Source organism: Furipterus horrens, unplaced genomic scaffold, assembly GCF_987537825.1.
Source record: "Furipterus horrens unplaced genomic scaffold, mFurHor1.1.pri manual_scaffold_6, whole genome shotgun sequence".
NCBI lineage: Eukaryota > Metazoa > Chordata > Mammalia > Chiroptera > Furipteridae > Furipterus > Furipterus horrens.
Window position 1 is genome coordinate 146,249,396 of NW_028327176.1, and position 21,183 is coordinate 146,270,578.

The window sequence follows — 21,183 nt, forward strand, 5'->3', positions numbered from 1 at the left end:
ATTCCTCTCCACACATACACACATTATTGTCAAAGAAACTGCATTTTTTAAAAAAAAACAGATGCGATCTTGGTACTTCTAAAAGCAAAAAAAGTATCATTAGAGTTTTATTTTAGACAGAATAAAACTATGATGTCAATCAATAATTTTCATTGTATGGCTCTAACTTACATAGTCCAGCCCCAGTTTTGGTTTTCCCTTCACGCTAATACACTTAACTAACCTACTTGCCCTCGCCAAACATGTGTCAGCTATTGTGCTGCACAAGTGTGTGGTTAAACCATTAGCTCCATACAGATTACTACTTTCAATCTCCATTAAAATCTTGCCCCCTCCCTTCTTTTTAAAAAGATTTTATTTATTTATTTTTAGAGAGAGGGGAAGGGAGGGAGAAACATGTGCTTCTTGTGTAACCTCAACTGGGGACCTGGCCTGCAACCCAGGCATGTGCCCTGACTGGGAATTGAACTGGTTGGTGACCCTTTGATTCACAGGCTGTCGCTCAGTCCACTGAGCCACACCAGCCAGGTTGCCCTCTCTTCATGCGTGCAAAAAATGTACCTCATGTGTAAAAGCCTCCATGCTGCCTTATGCCCAGGATAGTACTCTCCTTGATATTCTCTTCAGGTCTGGGAAATTTTCTTGTAGTATTCATTTCATAATTTTTCTTTCTTCATCTTCTTTATTCTCTCTCATGAATGCCATTAAAGTTTGATATTTGTCCTTTTGTCTTCATCCCCTACTTGTCTTTTCTGTCTTTCTATTTTATATTACATTGGTTGGGGTGAAAGATCTGTTTATTTATGTCCTGAGAGATTTTCTAATCATTTACTTCCAACCACTTAATTTCAACAGTCATTTTTAACTTTCTAAGAGTGTTTTTTTTTTTTTTAATTTTCTGGTTGTTTTGTTCTTGTTTTATTGATGTCATATGGTCTCAACTGTCTCTGAAGATACCAATTGGATGGTATATAAAATTTCTTTTCCCTCCTTTCTCTTGGCCTTCCTTCATGTTTTGTGAATCTAAGTTGACCCTTCAGGTGTGAGAATGAGGGGTAAGAAGGAGAGATAGGAATGATTTAAGGTTGAATGGGTAGGGAGCCTGCTCTTGTACCAGCGGCCTCCTAATAGTTAGAATGAATAGGAGTTTGTGTGTCAGGTCCAATATTCCACCAGTTGCCCAGAAATTTCCTTCAGTCTCTTAGAGAAGGGCCTCACATTATTTACCTTCGACTATGAATGGTCTCACCTACAACCTTAAAGAGAGGTATTATAGATTTTTGAGACATGTAACTAACAAGGTAAGATTAATTCAGAGAGAATTTGCAGGTGTGGGAGACACTAGAATAAGGAAGAGACTTGAAATGTTAATGAAGAAACTATTACACCTACCCAAGTAGGAGAGAGTTAGGGCTTAAAATAGGATTTTAGTAATCCAATGTAATAGTCAGGGGAGGTAAAAGAAATCATGAAGGTAATAGAATGTACAAAGTTCAATAAATGGTTTGGAACCATTATAACTTGAAAAATAGAGGTACCTTTGTCAAGTCAAGGAGAGAAGTTGATTTTTGTGAAGAAATATAATAAGCCCTGCCCAGCGAAGTAGCTCAATTGGTTAGAGCGTCATCCTGATACGACAAGGTTGCAGGTTAGATTCCTGGTGTGGGCACATATAAGAATCAACCAGTGAATGTATTATATAAGTGGAACAACAAATTGATGTTTCTCTCTTCCTTCCTTTCTCTCTCTAAAATCACTCAATCAGTCAATAAATTTTTAAGAAGTATAATGAGCTAATTCCTCTCCATCTTTCGAGAAACCTTTCCCACCTATATAGCAGCAATTTTTGGTATAATAGCAAAGGTAGGATATTACATATAAATCGTCTATTTTTTTTTTTTGCAATGCCATTATAATTTCATAGGAATATTATTTTTGTGGGAAATATTATACATCTAAATTGCCTTATGTAGTAATTTGGGAAAGGATGAGTATATGACAGAATTTTAAAAAGTATTATTTGAGAATATCAGAAAGAATATACAGAACTTATTAGTCCATAAGAGATGGGAATGTACTTTTAGATTTGGAAGACCCAATCTAAATTGTCAATTATAACTTTACTTATAAACAATATCTATCCAAAATTATAATAATGGAAAATAAAATCAAATTAAGTTGGTGATAGTGCCCTTGGACACTAGAAATGAGGAAGAAATAAGTGATGGAGTTTTTACTGCAGAAATAAAACACATGAACATATGATAACCCTAAATAAACCTGTGTCCATTCTCTTAATTGCAGTAGTTGACCTATGCTCCACTTCATCTGATTCGCTAATCAGCACTTTCTTGAGTGGGGAGTGAGAGAGGGAATGAAAGCAAAAGAACTTCTACAATTAGTGAGGAGAAAGCTTAGGGGGAAAAATGGAAGATTTGGAAATGTTTTTAAAAAGTTTTAAAACAATAAATTATTTTTTAAGCATGTGGGCAGTTGTGGTTTTTGTTTTCTTCTGATTTCTTCATAGCATCAGACGCAGAAATAGTACTGCCGGTTGTAGACTTCCACATGAAGGATTTTGCAGTGTCAGGTGACCTGCACTACACAGGTTAAAAACTCTTATTTTCATGTATCATTGGTTTCACAATGAATAGTCTCCTTTTGTGTTGAATTTTGAGTTGTTGTTTTTATTTGTTCCAAGTAATTATTTAGTTTACATAATTATTTAACTGCCTTTTGAATCATGGACTTGGGAGGGGTAAAGATTTTCTGGTGCAGTGTTTCCTTATATACACTAGTCATCTTTGCTTATAAAGAAAGGACTCTGGCATCAATTAAGTCCGGAAATTGCTAGGTTAAACACAGTTAAATAAGATTTTTATTTCAGTGGTGCTGGAGGGAGGGTAGGGCATCTCATAAACGTTAATATGATGACGAAAGAAAAACAATATATTATATAGAATTTCAAAAATGTATGAGGATGGACCCCCCCAAAAACAGAATTATCTTCTGGAGGGCAGGCCCCTTGTAGTACAGGCTTCCCCCACTAGGTGAGTGTTCTAAGAACCCATCTCAATCCGTGTACCATCTGGCATTGTTGTGAGAGGCTGCATTTGACTTCAGTGAATTTTTTTTGAAGACTTTTTCAACACATTTGTCCATTTCATGATGGATGATTTACAAGCAAACTTTCCCACACTGCACTGAGTGTTAAGCAGTTTTTGACCAAAAATGACATGACCCCATGCCCCACACTCCCTGTTCACCTGGTCTCACCCCAAGTGACTTTTTTTGTTTGTTTGTTTCCCTGGATGAAAAAAATCCTCAAAGGGAAACACTTTGCCGGAAGAGGTGAAACAAAAAAAATGGCAGAAACACTAAAAGGCATTAAAATCAACGAGTTCAAAAACTTCTGAGTAGTGGTAAAAATGTTTCGATAGGGGTATTGCATCAAATAGAGAGTAACTTTGAAGGTGACTGAAGTTTAAACATGTAAGAATAAATACACAGATTTTTATTAATAAATTCCTGGTTTCTTTTGGTTTCTCCTCATGTTTGACTACAAAATCCTTTCTTCATGGAACCTTTTTTGGAACCAGTGTTCCGTAGAAAGTATGTGGGGAAACTCAAGTCCCTTAAATTTATAATAAATAGAAAAGAGATGAAATGACTCATTCAAAGCTGCATACCCATTTACTTAAAGAACTAGACTTGAACCAAGGTCTTCTACCATATTCTGTTTTGCTCCCTTTTGCCCCCACATTCAGAAGAGTCTTAAAACTACATGATATTCTAAATTAAATCTGTAAAATATACACAATGGGTTTGAGGAAATAAACTTATGATTTTTTATTATTTTTAATGTATTTTGAGTTGGTACATTTACTTTGGCAAAAAGAGAAGCTCCAAAGAGCCAGCTTGTATTTATAACAAAGGTTACACTTTGATAATCAGGAAATTTCTTTGCAAAAATCAGCTATCTTTCATAGATAGCAGGATGGCACCTAGTGGGGGTGGTGTGGGGATGGAGGATTGAGCAAATAGGAAAAAAAGGACTCATGGGCATGGACAACAGGGTGGTGATTGCTGGGGAGAGGAGGGTATAAGGGGACTAAATGGTAATGGAAAAAATGCAATAAAGATTAAATTTTAAAAAGTAAAGTAAAAGAAAACATGCATACAAAAAATCAACTATCTTTCAACTTATAACAATCTTATTTCCTTTCAAATTATAAAAAGCTCACACAGTACAATCATGTGTATTATCAAAAAGCTTCCCCACTTTCCCTGAAAATGACTGTTTATGATTTGTTGTCTGTTGTTCCAGACCCCACCTCTGTATAAACAAACATGTAACTTTTAAAAGCTTCTTGAGATAAATGACATTATGGTAAGCACACTCTTCTTGAACCTTAATATTTTAAATAAACAATGTTATATGTTTATCTTCCCAAAGTAATACATGTAGATCTTCTTTTAATAGCTTGATAGTTATACTGTTAAGCTCTACTGTAATTTATTTAATCAGTTTACCAATGATGGACATTAGTATAGTTGTAATTTCTTTTACAAGACAGTGCTGTGGTAAATTTTGATATAGGTTTTTTTTTTTTTTTTAACCTTTGTGTATGTCTGTAAGAGCATCATTGAAGTGGAATTGCTGTGTCCAAGAATATGCACATTTAAATTTTTGTAAGTATGGCCAAATTGTCTTTAAAAAATGGTATTAGTTTATTCTCTCACTGATACCATTTTAACAGGAAACTTTAAAATGGTATAACCTTCACTGAACTTAAACAAACAAAAAAAGACTAAACTTAGTAATGGATAACAAAGAATATCTTGTTTGTTAATCTTAAAATGATAAAGATAATTTATAAAGCATTGATAATCATGATCTCTTTTTCTCTCTCCCTCCCTCCCCTGCTCTTTATAGAGCAAATTATTCATGGAAGGATTTAGAAGCCTAAAAGAAGGAGAACCAGTGGAATTCACATTTAAAAAATCTTCCAAAGGCCTTGAATCAATACGGGTAACAGGACCTGGTGGGAGTCCCTGTTTAGGAAGTGAAAGAAGACCCAAAGGGAAGACACTGCAAAAAAGAAAACCAAAGGGAGATAGGTAGGTAACCATTTCAATTGTTTAGTTTGTGAGTTTGTTGTATTTGGGAAAGACTTACAGAAATTTATATTTTTATTATGTTGTCAGACCTTATGTAGTCTAGCAAAACTAAAATGCCCACCACTCTGTAGCTGAATAGAATCTATCAGCAATATAGGCTATCTGGCAATTTGAACTATCTTCAGGAACAGTGAACTGAGCACTCAGCGTGGGGCACTGAATAGTCAGTGTGCTACCAGCATTTTCTGTAGACTGTTCTGAGACCACAAATAAGGTTGGAGTTTTCAACAGGGAGAAATGCCTGTCTGTACACCTCACCTGAGTTTTCAAATGAAAACACACTTGTTTTTAATAGATAACTCAGAAAATTCAAATAATATAAACAAACTAAAGAATCTGGGAAAAAAAAAACACTTGAAATCCTAACTAGAGGTGGGAATCATAATTTTTATGCAGTGTTTTGAAACTTGCATTTCTTTGTCACTTAACAATATATCATGGAACATTTCATGTCAGTTATGAGCATCTTTACAGGTTCCCACAGTGGGAATGTTCCAGATTTAATTTAAGCATCGTTATGTTTATGAATATTTAGGCTATTTCCGGTATTTTGAATTTATCAGTAACACCACAGTGAATCTTTATATGTACATTTTTGTAAAATTGGTTATATCCGCAGGCCCAATACCTAATAATGAAAAATATGGATCAAAAACTATATAGTTTAAAGTTTTGATATCTGCTTCCAAACTTCTCTCCAGAAATGATTAAGGCCAATATACAACCCCTCCTGAAGTGAGACTGTTCATTGAATAATGTCATCGCTTTAATCTTTCCAATTACACAGGTTAAGAGGTGCCACTCTTTGCTTTCTTTGCATCCTTTGATTGGGTTAGAGATTAAATATACTTTTGTATGTTAATTTTGTTTATATTATTTCTTCTTTGAATTGTATGTTTCTTATCCTTTGCTCATTTTCTATTAAGAAGTTCATTTGTTATTATTGATTTGCAAGTTCTGTTTATTTACCACGTTAACCTTTTGTCACAAATAGATAAGAAATATTTTTCAAACTTATGAAATATATTTTAGCTTTAATTATAGTGTTTTTTAAAAACAGTATTGAACTGGCCCTGGCCAAGTAGATCAGTTGGTTAGAGCGTTGTCATGATAGCTAAAGTTGGAGGGTTTGATTCCCAGTCAGGTCACATATAAGAATCAACCAGTGTGTATAAAAAATTTTATTAACCAATGTCCCCCCAATAAATTTCATTTAAAAAATAGAAAAGGAAGAGTGGGAGAGGCAATAAAAGTAGAGTAGCCTTTCTTCTAAGAAGGGAGACTTCAATGCTTCATTTGGCTTTTCCCTAAAAACAAAGAGAGAATTGAAACAACAAACATCAATGTCTGTCTATCTCTCTCTCCACCTCTCTCTCTCCCTCCCTTCCTCTGCTTCTCCCTCTCTTCCTCCTCTCTAAAATCAATAAATTTAAAAATGGTATTGAACTTTTGAATTTTTATACAGACAAGTCTCGTCACTTCTGACTTGATAGTTACCTGCCTTTTTAAACTACTAAATTAAAAATATATCCACCTATATGTTCTTAGGTAATTTTTATTAATTTATGTTTTACCTTTAACCATTTCTTCTCTTTTTTTGTAGTTTGTTTTTGAGGAGAAGACTGTAAGAATCTAGCTTCTCTTTTCTTTCCAAATTGCTAACTAGTTATCCATACAACATTTATCGCCTAGTCCATATTTTCCCACTGGTTTGAAAAGCCATCAGTAAAAAGAAATTCAGTTTTGATCTATATTTTTAGGAGTTCATTTTGTATAAAAGAAAGACCATGAAAATGTGTACAAGTGAAATAATACACTTACCTGTTAAAGTGATTTTCTGCCCCCAGAGAGAAAGTGAGAGAGTTTATACATATATGCTATAATTAAAGCAAAGTAAAAAAAAATCAGACAAGAGAAAAAATTGAAAAAACTATTTCCCATGTTTTTTAGATAAAATATTTAACAATATGCTTCTGACTCAAAAACTACATGCTGGGTTGTAATCATTAAGAGAGTGCAAATCATGGAGGCTCAGAGTAGAGAAGCAGGACAGCAGTACATGCCGTTATGTACCTTGAAACTCCTTCACTTAGGCTCCCCTCTAACGTCTGCTCTGTAAAATCATTGCTATATAATGTCAGTCATTATAAGACTCTGATTTGGGGGAAACCAGAGAGTCATGGGAAGATTGGATTAGAAAAGGAACAGGATCTGATTTCCCTCTTTAAAGTATCATTCTGGAAGCTGTGATGACAACAGAGTAGAGAGGCAAGGACTGAAGTTAAGGAACAACTGCAGTGGAGCCCCCATCACCAGGAAAGAGATGGTGATCGTTCAGACTGGGATGGGCGCAATAGAGGTCCTGGACAAAAGTCCTGATGTGTTTTGAAGGCAGAGACAACAGAATTTTCTGATGGATCAGATGTGGACCGTGAGGAAAGTGAAATGTTCAAGGTTTGTTTTACATGAGCAGCCAGAAAGATGGAGGGTTCGTTTACCTAGATGGAGAAGATGAGGGTCGGAGCAGCAAATCGGAAGTATGGTTTCAGACACACTCAGTAGGAGATGCGTAATAGACATCCAAGTGGAGATGTAGATTAGGCAGATAGATGTCTGAGGGTGGAGTTCCAGGGCTGGAGATAAAAATTTGGCAGTAGTCAACAAAAAGATATTTACAACTGTAAGACTCAATAAGACCACCATCAGAGTGAGTATACATAGGAAAGAGGAGGACTGAGTCCGAAGGCATTCCAGCATTTAGAGATAAGGAGGAGCAGGACGAATAGCAAAGGTCACTAAGTAAGAGGAGGGAACTAGGAAAATCAAGAGAGTTTTTCTCAGAAGTCAAGGAAAGAAATAAATCTAGAAGGAGAGAATATCAGCTGTGATAAAAGGTGCTGATGATGAAGTGATTAAATAAGATGACCACCAAGACTTGGCCATTTTAGCAACACAGGAATTCATTAGTGAATTTGACTGGTGGGAGTGAATGCCTAAGTGAGTTGTTTTCAGCAGAAAGGAAAGGAAAGGTAGAGACAGCCAGTATAGACAAGTTTTTGAGGTGTTTTCCTATAACTTGGAGAAGAAAAATGAAGCAGTAGCTGACAGGAAGAAATATAGCATGTTTATGTGTCTATAGTGGTCTAGGGGAAGAGGAAAGATTGAACATGCAAGAAGAGAGTGGGGGACAATTGGTGGAGTGATTTCCTTCTGTGGAAACAAGGATTAGGATTTAAAGCACACGAGAACAACAGATGGTTCATTCTTTAAAAGTGGAGGGAAGCCCTGGCCAGTGTAGCTCAGGTGATTGGGTATAGTCCTGCAAAGCAAAAGGTCACCAGTTTGATTCCTGGTCAGGGCACATGCCTAGGTTGCAGGTTTGGTCCCTGGTTGGGGCACCTAGGAAAGTCAACTGATGTTTCTCTTCCTCCCTTCCCCTCTCTGTTAAAAAAATGAGGTAAGGCATGACATACAGGTTAATACAAAGATTGAAAAAGGTGAAATTTCTCACCTTTTTATCCTGTTGTAGTGAAATTGGAAGTAAGGTCATCAACTGAGAATGATGGTAGAGGAGGAGGTTTAGAGATTTAAAAAGAAAGAAGAATGTATGAAATAGGAAAGTAAAAGACTGAACAAACACACTGTGGAAAAGGGTAGAATTTCAGGCTATACCAAAACCCAATTACGGTTAGTGGACATAAATTTAAAGTAAAATCAATAACTATGTGATTTTCCTTTTTTCACCAGCCATTGTTGATCTTATGGGTGCAGTTGTGAAACAGGCAGAAAAGGAATTTAATGAGAGTTGGGGGTCTCCTAGTTGAAAATGGCAAAGGGAGGGAAGCAAAGGCACTGAGGATATATGCAAAGGATCAATTTTAATGATGGATCATAGAATATAAACTGGTTAAGGAGTAAGGACATCGAGAAAGAGGCAAGTTGTGTAGGTTTCAAATGGGGTCAAAGAATTGTCATTGGGTTACTGGAAGAAAAGATCAGAGAAGGTAGAAGGTGGTGGTCAGTAGGTAAACAATTGCTTCTGCTGCTTACATTTATTGTGTGTCTTACTGTGATTAAAGCTTTGACACATTTGATATCTAGTGAATTCCAACTTTCTTTTAAGTTTGGGATGCCCATAACTTTGTCACTTGAATTAGAAATTTGGTTTTCCATGTGCCACTTATTTTTGTAAAGTGATAGCAAAAAACTGTAATAAAATAGTCAAATAAGCATAGAGACTCCTGTATAGAAACTGAAACAATGAGAAAACAAGTTGTGAAAATGTCAACTGATGCCAAAAACAATTACCAAGGCAATGACTTGCTTCCTCAATGTTTAAAAGACTGTAGAGATCTGTGATAACTTCTTGATTTCTTCCATGGTAATTAAGCATGGCTACTTCCTGAGATAGTTTTAGCAATGAGAAAAAATTATGCCTTGATCCAAATTTTCATGTTTGTTTATTTTTTTCATTTTTAAAATTTTTTTGTTCGATTATGGTTGTCCCAATTTTTCCCCCATTGCTCTCCCCTCCTCTGCCCATCCCCTTAAGTCAGTGCCCACCCTGTAGTTAATGTCTGTGGGTTCTTTGTACTTGTTCCTCAACTAGACCTTCCATATTTATTAGCAAAAATCTTAAAACAGTCTGGATTTTATATTTATTTTCTATTGCCTTTTTTCTTGATTAGGTATTTATTGCATTTTAAAGAACCAGACCTTAGATGAATTCTGTTACACTGTTTTTCTAATACTTTCTGTGATTATTCTTATTATTTCTTTCCATTTTATTTTACTTTTACTTTTTATTATGAAAATTTTCAGAACATAGAAGGTAGAAAAAATGATACAGTCAATACCCATTTATACCCACTGTATATATTTCAGTAATTACAAACATTTTTGTGGAAACTTTTTAACTTTTAAAATATATACAGATGCCATAGCACTGTAATATTATGCCTTAACTTTCCTATCAAAATAAACAATACTTCTTTAGCAGCATCTGATTACCTAGTCCATATTAAAATTTCTGCAGTTAGCCAAAACTTCTCTCTGGTTATTTATTTATTTATTTTCAAATTAGAACTCAGTTAAAGAACGTGCCTCTTAGTAGTATTAAGTTTCTCTTGATTTAGAATTACACACACACATCACTTTTAGGTTGTTCCATATCTTGGCTTTTGAAAATAATGCTGCAGTAACCATAGGGGTGCAGATATCTCTTTGAGATAATGGTTTTCTTTCATTTGGATATATACCCAGGAGTGGAAATGATGGATCATCCAGTAGTTTTCTTATTAATTTTTTGAGGAACCCCCATACTGTTTCCATAGGGGCCACACCAGTTTGCATTCCAGTTCATCAAGGATATCGACCTTTAATTTTTTTCTTGTTATGTCCTTGCTGGTTTTTCTGTCATGGTAATGCTGGCCTCATAAAATAAATTTAGAAATGTTGCCTCTTCTTCTGTTTTTTGGAAGACTTTGAGAAGATTGGTATTCTTCAAAGTTTTGATAGAACTCAGCAATGAAACCATGTGGTGCTGGAGTTGGTTGAGACATTTTTCATTACTGATTCAGTATTACTAGTATCAACCTTACTAGTAATTGATGTGCTCACATTTTCTATTTCTTCATGATAGTTTGGTAGGTTGTATGTTTTTAGGTACTAATCCATTTGTTTTAGGTTGTCCAATTTGTTGGTGTATAATTGTTTATAGTAGTTGTTATAATTCTTTTTATTTCTGTTGTACCAGTTGTAATTTCTCCTTTCATTTTCAATTTTATTTATTCAAGTCCTCTTTTTTTCTTAGTAAGTTTAGTTAAAAGTTTGTCTGTTTTGTTTATCTTTTCATAATACCAGTTTTTAGTTTCTTTGATCTTTTCTATTGTCTTTTTAGTCTATTTCATTTCACTTCACTCTATTTGTTAATTCCTTCCTTTTAGTAACTTTGGGCATAGCTTATAACCTTTTGAAAATGGCTTTCTTCACTCAGCATAATGGCCTTGAAATTCATCCAAACTGTTGAACGTATTGGCATTTTAGTCCTTTTTAATTGCTTAGTAGTATTCCATTATTTGGATGTAACGCTGTCTATCCATTTATCTGTTGAAGGGTATTTGGGCATTTACAATTTGGCAATTATAAATAGAGCTGCCACAAACATTTGGGTACCACTTTTCATGTAACATAAGTCTTCATTTATCTCAGGGTAGGACTGATGGATAATATGGTCATAAATATATATTTCACTTTATAAGCTGTGGGCTTTTTTTCCAGAGTGATTTTACTGTGTTAAAGTCCCACCAACAGTATATGAGATTTCCAAATGATATGCATTATGCCAGCATTTGGTATTGACAATATTTTTTTTAAATTTTAACTATTATAATAGGTAGATATCTTATCATGGCTTTAATTTTTATTTCCCTAATGGCTGTCAATATTGAGCTTCTTTTTATGTTTCCGTCTCATCTTTTTATTTTCTTTGGTGAAGTATCTGTTCATAACTTTTGCCCATTACTAGATTGTTTTCTTATTGTTACATTTTGAGAGCTCTTTATAATTGCAGATAAAAGTAATTTGTCAGATATATGATTTGCAAATCTTTTTTCTTTTAATTTGTGGTTTGTCTCTGCTATCTCATAATCATGTTTTACAGAAGAAAAGTTTTAAATTTTGATAGACATTTATTAATCTTTTATATTTATGTGATACCTTGTTTAAGAAATCTTTGCTTAACCCTAGATCACAGAGATTTTCCCCCCATGTTTTCTTCTTGTAATTTTATAGATTTACATTTTACATTTACATCTATAATTTATGTAGAATTTACTTTTGTATATAAGGTGTGAAATTTAGATTGAGGTTTGTTTTATTTTCATCTATGAATAATATGAATGGTTCAAATGCTAACTGTTGAAAAGAATATCTTTTTTTTAACTGTTTTTAAATGAGAAAGTTTAATTCAATTTCTGGTATTTCAAGTTCAAAGATTAAATTTTTAAGTTTTTATTACATGCAATTAAAACATTTGGTTCCATCACTCAAGAGAACTTATTTGTTCAATTCTAATATATATTCATCTAATACATATATAATAGAAATACATTTTGTAAAGATTTATGTCTTTGTGGCAAGAAATATAAAATATTTTTATAGACTATCTTAATCTTTCTTACTTTAATTTTTCATAAACTGTTTACAAAAGTAAGTGGGACTATTTTTAACCCTGTCTCAAAATGGTACTGAATTTGATGTTCAGTTACTAGTGTCTAGTTACCCAACACCAGTGTTATCTTGTTGTATTTTAAATCCTCCACTTTTAGTCCTGACCAGTGTGGCTCAGTTGGTTGAGCATCATCCCATAAAGTGAAAGGTCACTGGTTCTAGTCCCAGTTAGGGCACATTCCTAGGTTACAGATTCCTCCCTGATTGGGATATGTAGGAGAGGCAACCGATCGGCAACCTATTGATGTTTCTGTCTTACGTTGATGTTTCTCGCCCTTTCTTTCTTCCTCCTCTCCCCTCCAAAGAAACAAATAAATATTTAAAAAATTAAATATTATTTAGTTTTTCTTATGTTCATTACCGAAGAGTAAAGAGATTGAGTGAAACCTTAAAATTTCAAAAAAGCCCTGACTGGTGTGGCTCAATGGGTTGGGCATCATCCCAGAAACCAAAAGGTCACTGGTTGGACTCCTGGTCTGGACACATGCCTGAGTTGCGGGCCAGGTCCCTGGTTGGGGGCAAGCAAGTGGCAACCGATTGATGTTTCTCTTGCCCATGGGTGTTTCTCTTCCTCACTTCCTCCCTTCCACTCTCTGTAAATATAAAGAAATAAAATCTTTAAAAATTTTTTCATATTAGCCCTGGCCAGTGTGGCTCGGTAGGTTGGGTATTGTTCTCCAAACTGAAAGATCAGGCCATGATTCCATTCCTAGTGAGGGCACATGCCTGGTTTAGTGGGTTTGGTACCCCAACTGGGGTGCATGCAGGAGGTGACCAGTTGATGTTTCTCTCTCACATAGCTGTTTCTCTCTCCTCCTTTATCCCTCCCTTCACCTCTTCCTGAAATCAATTAAAAAAACATTTACAACAATTTCAGATGAAATAATTTTAGGCTTATTTTTGCTATTTAGTTTTTCTTATGTTCATTACCAAAGAGTAAAGAGATTGAGTGAAACCTATAAAGCACTTTATAGTAAAAGTGTTAATAAAAAGATTCTGAAACAATATTTTTTCACAAAAAGTGGCCTACACTTATGTTTTTAGTCTTTAATAAACCACAGTTTACTATGAGGAAAAATAAGTGTTTTTCTTTTTTTTTTAATAGAAGGAAATTGTGGGGGAAAATAGTAGAATGATTATTTGTTTCTCACTATTGATTTTTAGCAGTTATATAAAAATAATTATATTACATATAGGTAATTATTTTATATAATAAAATTTCAGTTTATATTAACAAATAGTGTATTTATTAAATACACTGTTTTTGTACTAAGCTCATTTGAAAATCTTTCTATGTAGATAAAATTATTTTAATTCTTCATTAAGGAATAAAAATACATGTAATTTTAAATCATTTGAAGTGCACACATAATGTTAGTTGTATTTATTGGGTATATACATATAGCTTCATATTTTTAAGTTGTTTATGGTTTTTTTCTTTACCTCCTTTTTTATTCTAACTTTTTCTTGGGTAGTGACTATCTTCTTTGTTCTCTTTAACCCTCCACATCTTATGACCCAAACATAGCCCAAGAAGTGCTATTCATACTAATGCAAATTTACTTTCAACAATGTCAAGATTTAAAAAAAAATAACTGAGAAAATGATACCATCATTCTGCTTTCATTCCATTGCAGGCAATATTTTATTTGAATCACTGCATTAGCACATGAGTAAGCTTTTTGATTTTCTACATGAGTTGAAGTTTTAATGTGTTTTGTTTAGAAAGAAGGGTAATTGTTATATAGCTCAGATTAGTGCTTTTGGCTTGGAAGTCTAGGAATTTCCTTTCATTTGATATTAGAAAGTCTTACTCATTTGTCATTTTTCAGATGCTCTTCATTTAGATTTAAGATTGATTATAAAATCTGACATTCCTTTTAGTGAAATATTATAATTATGTGAGAATGGTACATGAGGATATATTTACTGTTGATGTTCAGAACAACCAAGGTGAACATGAACAGAAGCTCATTATACATATTTAACTTATTCTCAGTTCAGAAGAGCTAACTTGCTCTTTTTTTAAATAAAAGTGAAGATGTATGATAGTAAAGTTATTTTTACAGGACGTGATTTGTGGTTTCACAATCTTTAATTTGAAAGAAAGTTTTGGAAGCCATAAGATATTCTTTATTTAAGGACTGTATATTTTCATTTGTTTTTTTTTTTTAGAATATTTATTGAATGCCCTCATTTACCTCAAGTAAGCTAAAAACTTGTGGTAATCCTCCTTTACCCTCTCCCCCACCTGCCTCTACAGCAGTATAATATCTTCCACTCATTATCTCTGTGGTATATTTTGAAGTCTTTCAGATTCTTTATGGTTGGAATTTCTAGGGTGTGTGTGTGTGTGTGTGTGTTTGTACATATATATATATATACATATATTTAAAATCTATGTAGAATGTCTTAAAATAATAAATCTATACTTACGTTTATAATATGACTGTTAAGGGTGTCTGTTTTACATTTAAAGTTCTTTCAATTATTTTATTTTCATATTTATTATATGCCAGAATCTACTCCCAAAAGAAGAAAAATGCTCTGTAAGTGGTAGAAATATTTGAAAATGTAAATCAACAAATTCCAATAAATAACTGTTTCACCCTGATACTTGTGTGATTAGATTTAGGAATTTGCTGTTTAGTAGGTTCCTATTGTGGAAGAGAAATCTCTCAGGCATGAATTGATAGTCCAGATCCTTTGAGGTCTGTCTATTCTGACCTATGACCCCTATTCTTACAAGGTCAACATCTGAGGGCAGGAGATTAAGGCAGTTTAAAGACCGGAATGGTAAATGGAATGGAAAAATTAGCCAGCACATTTTGGGTACAGAACATCAAAGTCATTAAATAGTTTGCTTATTTTAAACCTGGCTTATGGGTGTAACAAGCTAATTTTACTGTGTTTGTTGGAATCAGAAAAATTTAGTAACCAAAATTCACTTCAAGAATTTATATAATAATAAATTTTAATTGTATAATATGAATTAAGTTTATAAAGTTTAACTTCAAAATATCTGGAAATGCAAAAATAATTTGTCACAGTGTCAATACATTTTAGTCTCATGTCCTGTTTGGATACTTATTTTAAATTTAAATTAGGAAAATATTTACCTTAGCTTTTACTATGAAATATTTTAATTTATCAGCAATGTTAAATAAAATATATACACTTGTATCAGCTGATAATTTCAGGTGACTAAGGATTTAGTTGTAATTCTATACTGTTCACCTTTTAAAAAGCTATTTTTAAAAGTTAGAGGTAGAAAATAGAAGAAAGTAAAATTGATCAGGCAGGGGCATTTTGTTCTTTTTTCTCCATTGTCTTTCTGATACTTTGATCTTTTAATTTTACTTCTTTGCCTCTAAAAATGTTCTTTATGCCTTCAATTATATGCTTTTCATAGTAATTTCACCATATAGACCAGTAGATTATCCCTCCTTAGTTCATATTTTTGGTCCCTTGTAAGCAGTTCCCCAGCACCCTTTATTTTATATTTGTTTGTACCCTGGACAGCTGTGAATTTGCATCTTCTGCTTCCTACTAATGACTGACAAGGGCTGGAGTTGAATTACTGAACTGTAGCATCCAAGTTTCCATTCATCCATACAGTGACTAAGGAAATCAGTAAAACCAGTAGAATGCCCAACTCTCCTTAATTCTTCTGCAATTTTTTATTCTCCTTCAAATTTACTTTATTATAGACTTAATTTTAGGGAAGTTTTCTGAGTCCTTTCTTCTTGTGATTATTTGTCCAGAGACCTCTTAATGAGGCAATTATAGTTGTTTCCTTCATTCACATTATCTAAGCAGATGCTCTCCCTGCTGTGACCTCTGTTCATACTTGGCAGACAATGTGCCATTCTCATCACCCTCTGTAAAACACTGTGTGAGGCTGAGCTTCATTCAGCGCTGCATAGGTCTCCCAAGGTGCCTGATGGGAGTGGTCAGAAGCCAAGTGGCAAATAATCACAATTTTAGGTTGATTTTCTGATTGCTGTCTTATTCTAAGCATAATAAATACTAAAATAATGCCTGCAGGAAAAAAAATATACGTTCCAGAAAAAACTTAATAATATTTCAAGTAGAAATTGTATGTTTAAAAGTAACTTGACATAGCTTTCTTCTTTTAGACTTGGTGAAAATGTGGCCAAATATTTATTGGATGGTTTTCATACAAGGGATTATGAGAACTGGATAATATTTAGAAATTTTGAGTTGCTTTCAAAAAAGGAAATTAATTTAGCCTTTAATATTAAGTATGTATATTTTTAATGAACATGTAACATTGTTTAGAGTGTCACTTTTAAACGAAAAACAGATTCTCATGTTTATATCCATTGTGATGTCTAATCTGTTCTGGTGTGAATAGAATAAGGGCTGATCAAAATGAAGGCTAATCAACAGAAAATTTCCATATTTACACTGCTAAATCCCTCCACTAAAATATGAGTCTTATGTCCCAAGCCCAAGTAATAATCCAGGAAATTTGTTAGCAGTCTCCAGCTAGCCTTTTTTATTCTCTATTAAGTACAAGTCAATTCTGTTCTGATGAATCTGAAGAACCCGTGTAGAAGTTCTTATAAATTTACACTGGAATTTTAATTTTTTTTGAAATTTGGTTAAAATAAACAGATTGAGAGCTAGAACTTGAACTATTCTCATATTATAAAAAGATTTTCTTTTTGTTGGTGTAAATAAGATTGTCATATATATTATAATTTGTAATATATGTAATTATATATAACTATCTGTTTGCACTTATCAGTAAGAAGTAATAATTTAAAAGCAGCCTTCATTTTTTAAAATCAGAGTCATAATCAGTAAGTTTCCCTTAAGTAATACTGTTAACATATACATTTTCAAATAATGAAGGCCTGTTTTTAAAGTATAAGTCCTTTGGATATAATTAGAGAACAGATTTTAACTTTAGCAAATGTTTTTTAAAGGGAAAAATATGCTTGTGATAATCTTTTCTTTAAAGAAAATCTAGAACAAGTCCAGAAAGAATCCAATAATGTTGGTCTCTAAAAGTTTGCTTTAAGTTTTGTCTTGTCTATTGCAGATCATTTTAAATACAAGGATTAGTAAGGAACAAAGTCAAATGTTCCCATTGTTTTTGGGAGGAGAGTTATTATTGGTGATTCAGTGGCTATAGAAAATGTTCAGAATCTCTAGAAATGCTAAAAATGTACTTAAGCTCTCCCATGAAGGCTAAAAATAGTAGCTATGCCTTTTATAGTTATTTTTAAATATTGTAGGTTTTCAGGAATCTTATACTAAGGACAACTGGATTTCGTAGCTCTCATTAATTGGGAAAGCAAGATTTGATCATAGTTAGACAGCTTAGCTGTCTTTTGCTAAATTTAGTCCAAGGGCTCTTTATACCTAGTCTGCCTCTCTGGCCATTTTGCATGGTTACAAATAAAACCAAGCCTGCCTTCTAACTAACCATTCTATACTGTCACAAATAAAAGCCAGGGGGAAGGTAGCAATTTTTGTTTTAACAGGATCACCCTGTATGGAACTGCTAAGTCAATTCCTGCTTTTTTTTCTACTTTGCTGACTCCAGACGGTTCTCTGATTTAAGCATTTGCTTTTAGTTCCCCAGTTTTAGTAGCTCATTTAGAGAGTCCCCTCTTGGGTTTATTATTGATAGTAGGAGGTACTCGTCGGCAGCCGTCCGTCTCGAGAGACGATGGTGTAGCTTCTTAAGAGTCTATCTGCACCGCCGAGAATGGCTGTGCAGTCCGACTCGGGAGTGACACGGTATCTGTCTCCTCCCATGCTGAATCGACATCTTGCGATGACGCTGAAGCTACAGAGCCTGGGCAGGGTGATATGGAGGGTCTGCTGTTGCCCATGCAGCAGACCCCCCCTCTCTTCGCAGCTGAAGGATCCAAGGGAAAGACGGAGTCAATACAGCTTGGCTTCAGGTGCGCCGCAGGAGTTGCCGGTGTTGACTACAACGTCAAACCGCCTTAGGGACTCCGGCTCTGGATTTTCTGTCGGGGTTTACTCCCTTAGCCTTTCCCCTGAAGAGGTATGCCGCAAGGCAGCGGAGGTTTTTTGGAGTCAGAGTTTTCCTTCTCTGAGTAGGAGGTACTACCTATGCAATAAGAAAAGAAAACAAAATGAAATACCTAAGGACTGGAAAACATAAACCAAATGCTTTGTTGGTCACAGCAATATGATTTTATATCATTGCTGTCTATAGATAAATTATTAGAATAATTGGAATAAGTTAAGGAATTTAACAAGATTGCTGGTTATAGGTTTAATACAAAGAAATTGAACTAAGATCAACTAAATATTAGGAATGCAAGAACAATCATATGCCACAGAATTACAATTAGAAAAAACTGTAATTAAAAAAAAAAAAGATTTACTTTACAGTTGGAACATAAATCATAATATACTGTACCTAGGAGTAAATCAACCAAACTATGAAAGAGTTTCATGGAGAAGGTGATATACTTATATTGATTGATATAAAAGCAGACCTGAATAAATGGAGAAAAGTATTTTATCAATGAATAGTAAGACTCAATATTTTAAAGGTAATTCTCCATAAATTAATCTACAGATTCAGTGTCATTCCATTCAGAATTCTCATAAGGTTAATTCTGAAAATTGATTTGGAAGTTTATAGGGCCAATAGTAATCACACTTCTGTAGATGAAAACCAAAGTGCGGGGGCTCTTATGACCAGATATCAATATCTATTTATTATACAGCTATGTAATTGTATGTAATTAATTGAGGTGATGCCCCAGTGAAAGACAAACAGACCATTTCAAAGAGAATATATATAAATCTTGATATATGGCAGAGGTGGCATTTCAGATTTTGGAAAAAAATGAAAAGATTGTAAATGATCCTAGGAATATGTCTATGCATAGAGAAAAGGTAAAAATGGAATCTCTATGCCATACCATATTTAAAGACCTAAAAGTACAAGGCAAGGCAAAACTTTACAACTCCTTTAGGAAGAAATATAGGAGAACATCATTGGGACCTTAGGTCTGGGAAAGATATTTTTTTAAAGAAGACACAAAAAGCACAACCATAAGGGATATGACTAAATTGACTACTTTAGCATTTAAAACTTCAGTCAAGAAGATAGACCTACTCTAAGTATTACAATATTGGGTGTTTAGATCTTATGCAAATGTGGGAGTTGCTGGGGAAGGGAAGAGTCAGTGGTTTAGAAAAGTAGTCACTAACCAGTCTTCAGAGGCTCTGGACTAGACAGACAAATGAGAGCTTGCAGCGAATTCTAAAAAGCCAAGCTCATGTGGATATTGCAGGTGAACTGGGGAGAGGAAGCCCCTGAAGAGGTCTATGGAAACTGCTGCCTCCCTGTAGCTACAGCCTCTATGGGTGTGTATAGAAGGGCCCATGGAACACTGCCGCTGGTCAGCAGGGCAGTAGCTGGACCCAAAGCTCCAGAGAGAAAGAACAAGCTGAGACTGCTGGGTAGATCAGTGTCTGTCTGTTACTGTGTCTGACCACAGTGACTCTCCAAGAATAATGGCTTCTGCTTCATTTTTGCCTTCCAAATCATGTACAAGTTTCTCTTTTGATTGATTAACCCAAAGTCATTCAGAGAAAGGGATTCTGGAAAAGAGTTACCAGCCATGATCAAATTAGCATAAAATAGTCCATCACTAACAATATAAACAAAGTTAGAAAATAAGATACAGAGTGGGAAAAGATATTTGCAATGCATGTAGTTGATAAAGAATTAATATCCAAAATATATAAAGGACTACAAATCTAAAAAAAGTAAAAATCCAATAGAAAAGTGAGCAAATATGGAAAAATTTATAAAAGAGAAAAATATTCAGTCAACAAAAAAGATGCTTAGCATTACTAATTTAGATGAGATACCATTTCACTCCCATTGAATTAGCAGAAATTTCAAAGTCTGACCATTACCAAGTATTGCAAAGAATGTCACACAATTCTGATGGAATTCTTAATTGATAGAAAACTTTAGTGAGCAATCTGACACTATCTGGTAGAATCAAAGTGTTCATATCCTTTGATTTCATTTCTAGGTGGATTTCCCAGAGCAGTGTTTTTTGAACTGTGGTTAGAACACACTAGTGGCTTTTGATATTGATTGATGGGTTAGACCAGTATTATTGTTCTTTTTTTAAAGAGGTAAAATACAGTAAAAATAATCAGTTCATTGACTGTATAAGAGTAACTATTGCTTCATAAACTTTTGGGTTGTGCTGTGTGTTTGTGCATGTGAGTACTGAGTCATGATAAAAAAAATTTTTCTTGGCATGGCTCACAGTCACATGTATACAAAGACAATTGTGCAAAAAATGTTTATTGCAGCACTGTTTGTAATGGCAAAAAACTGAAAACAGCCTCAATGTCTATTAATAAGAGAATGATGATGGAGTGAAAATGAACAGATTATAGTTATTTTATCAATTTAGATAATTTTTAAAGCCTACTTTAAAAATATTGAATAATTAAGTTGTGAATGATCCATGCAATATTATTCCATCTTTATTAACTTTTAAAACCATTAAGAAATATTACGTACTATCTATGGATACTTATATGTGTAGTAAAAAGAATGACATGATAAACTGAAGTTTTTATATTGCTTACTCTAGAGAGGCAGAAAAGGGCATTGGAGGAGTATATGCGTGATGTTGACCCATTTTTCAAGTTAGTTTGTGTCCTTCAATGAGACACTTATATAGATTCCATACCTTTCTTATGATGTCTATTCTTAGGTAT

At 33.9% G+C, this 21,183-nt stretch overlaps 1 protein-coding gene across 1 annotated transcript in view; it reads left to right on the top strand.

The window, feature by feature from the left end:
* LIN28B (lin-28 RNA binding posttranscriptional regulator B) overlaps positions 1 to 21,183 on the top strand; it is a 97,395-nt gene that overhangs the window by 54,751 nt on the left and 21,461 nt on the right. The window contains exon 3 of the mRNA XM_090280569.1: positions 4,937 to 5,121. Within this exon, the coding sequence (XP_090136695.1) occupies positions 4,937 to 5,121 (185 nt within the window). The remainder of the gene's footprint in view (positions 1 to 4,936; positions 5,122 to 21,183) is intronic.